The sequence below is a fragment of the Buceros rhinoceros genome, unplaced genomic scaffold (genome assembly GCF_000710305.1).
Source record: "Buceros rhinoceros silvestris isolate BGI_N320 unplaced genomic scaffold, ASM71030v1 scaffold3439, whole genome shotgun sequence".
NCBI lineage: Eukaryota > Metazoa > Chordata > Aves > Bucerotiformes > Bucerotidae > Buceros > Buceros rhinoceros.
The window spans coordinates 153,824-154,352 of record NW_010429632.1 but is presented as its reverse complement, the minus strand read 5'-3'; the positions used below and the strand labels follow the sequence as shown (position 1 = coordinate 154,352).

General features: G+C 51.2%; 1 protein-coding gene across 1 annotated transcript in view; it reads left to right on the top strand.

The window, feature by feature from the left end:
- The window catches only part of PCSK2 (proprotein convertase subtilisin/kexin type 2), a gene marked incomplete at its 5' end in the record, with an annotated part of 82,928 nt that overhangs the window by 57,891 nt on the left and 24,508 nt on the right, over positions 1-529 (top strand). The window contains one exon of the mRNA XM_010142693.1: positions 101-189. Coding sequence (XP_010140995.1) covers positions 101-189 — 89 coding nt within the window. The remainder of the gene's footprint in view (positions 1-100; positions 190-529) is intronic.

Below are 529 nucleotides of genomic sequence, written 5' to 3'. Positions count from 1 at the left end.
GAGCTGGGAGCTGAGGCGTAAACAAGGTGGTGGTGAACCAGCTCAATTCAGCACCTGCATTAGCGGCGTTCACATGGTGTCTCTGTCTTCCCTTTTGCAGCCACGGGACAAGGTGTGCGGGAGAGGTGTCCGCTGCTGCCAACAACAACATCTGCGGCGTGGGAGTTGCGTACAACTCCAAGGTGGCAGGTACCGTAGCGATTCAAGGTGTAAATGGTCCTTAGGCCACTGTGTGCCTCAGGCAGAGCTTCTCCTGCAGAGACAGGGAGCATTGTTCAGGACAGGACTGCAGGTTGGCACTGAGCCATAAGTTTTCCCCAGCTACTTTTCACAGTAGCTGGGGAGAGAAATTTCTCCGTGGCTTTGCCTTTTCAATTGAGGGCCTCATGTAGCCTCTTCAGTAACATTGCAGAGGCACAGCTCTGCTCCTTCTTACGCCAACTCCTGTTTGTGTGCTGATTTTCAGTGCTTCTTCCCTATGTAGTTCAGAATCATTTGTGACAACTCTTTTTGCAGGAGGTAAAATAAA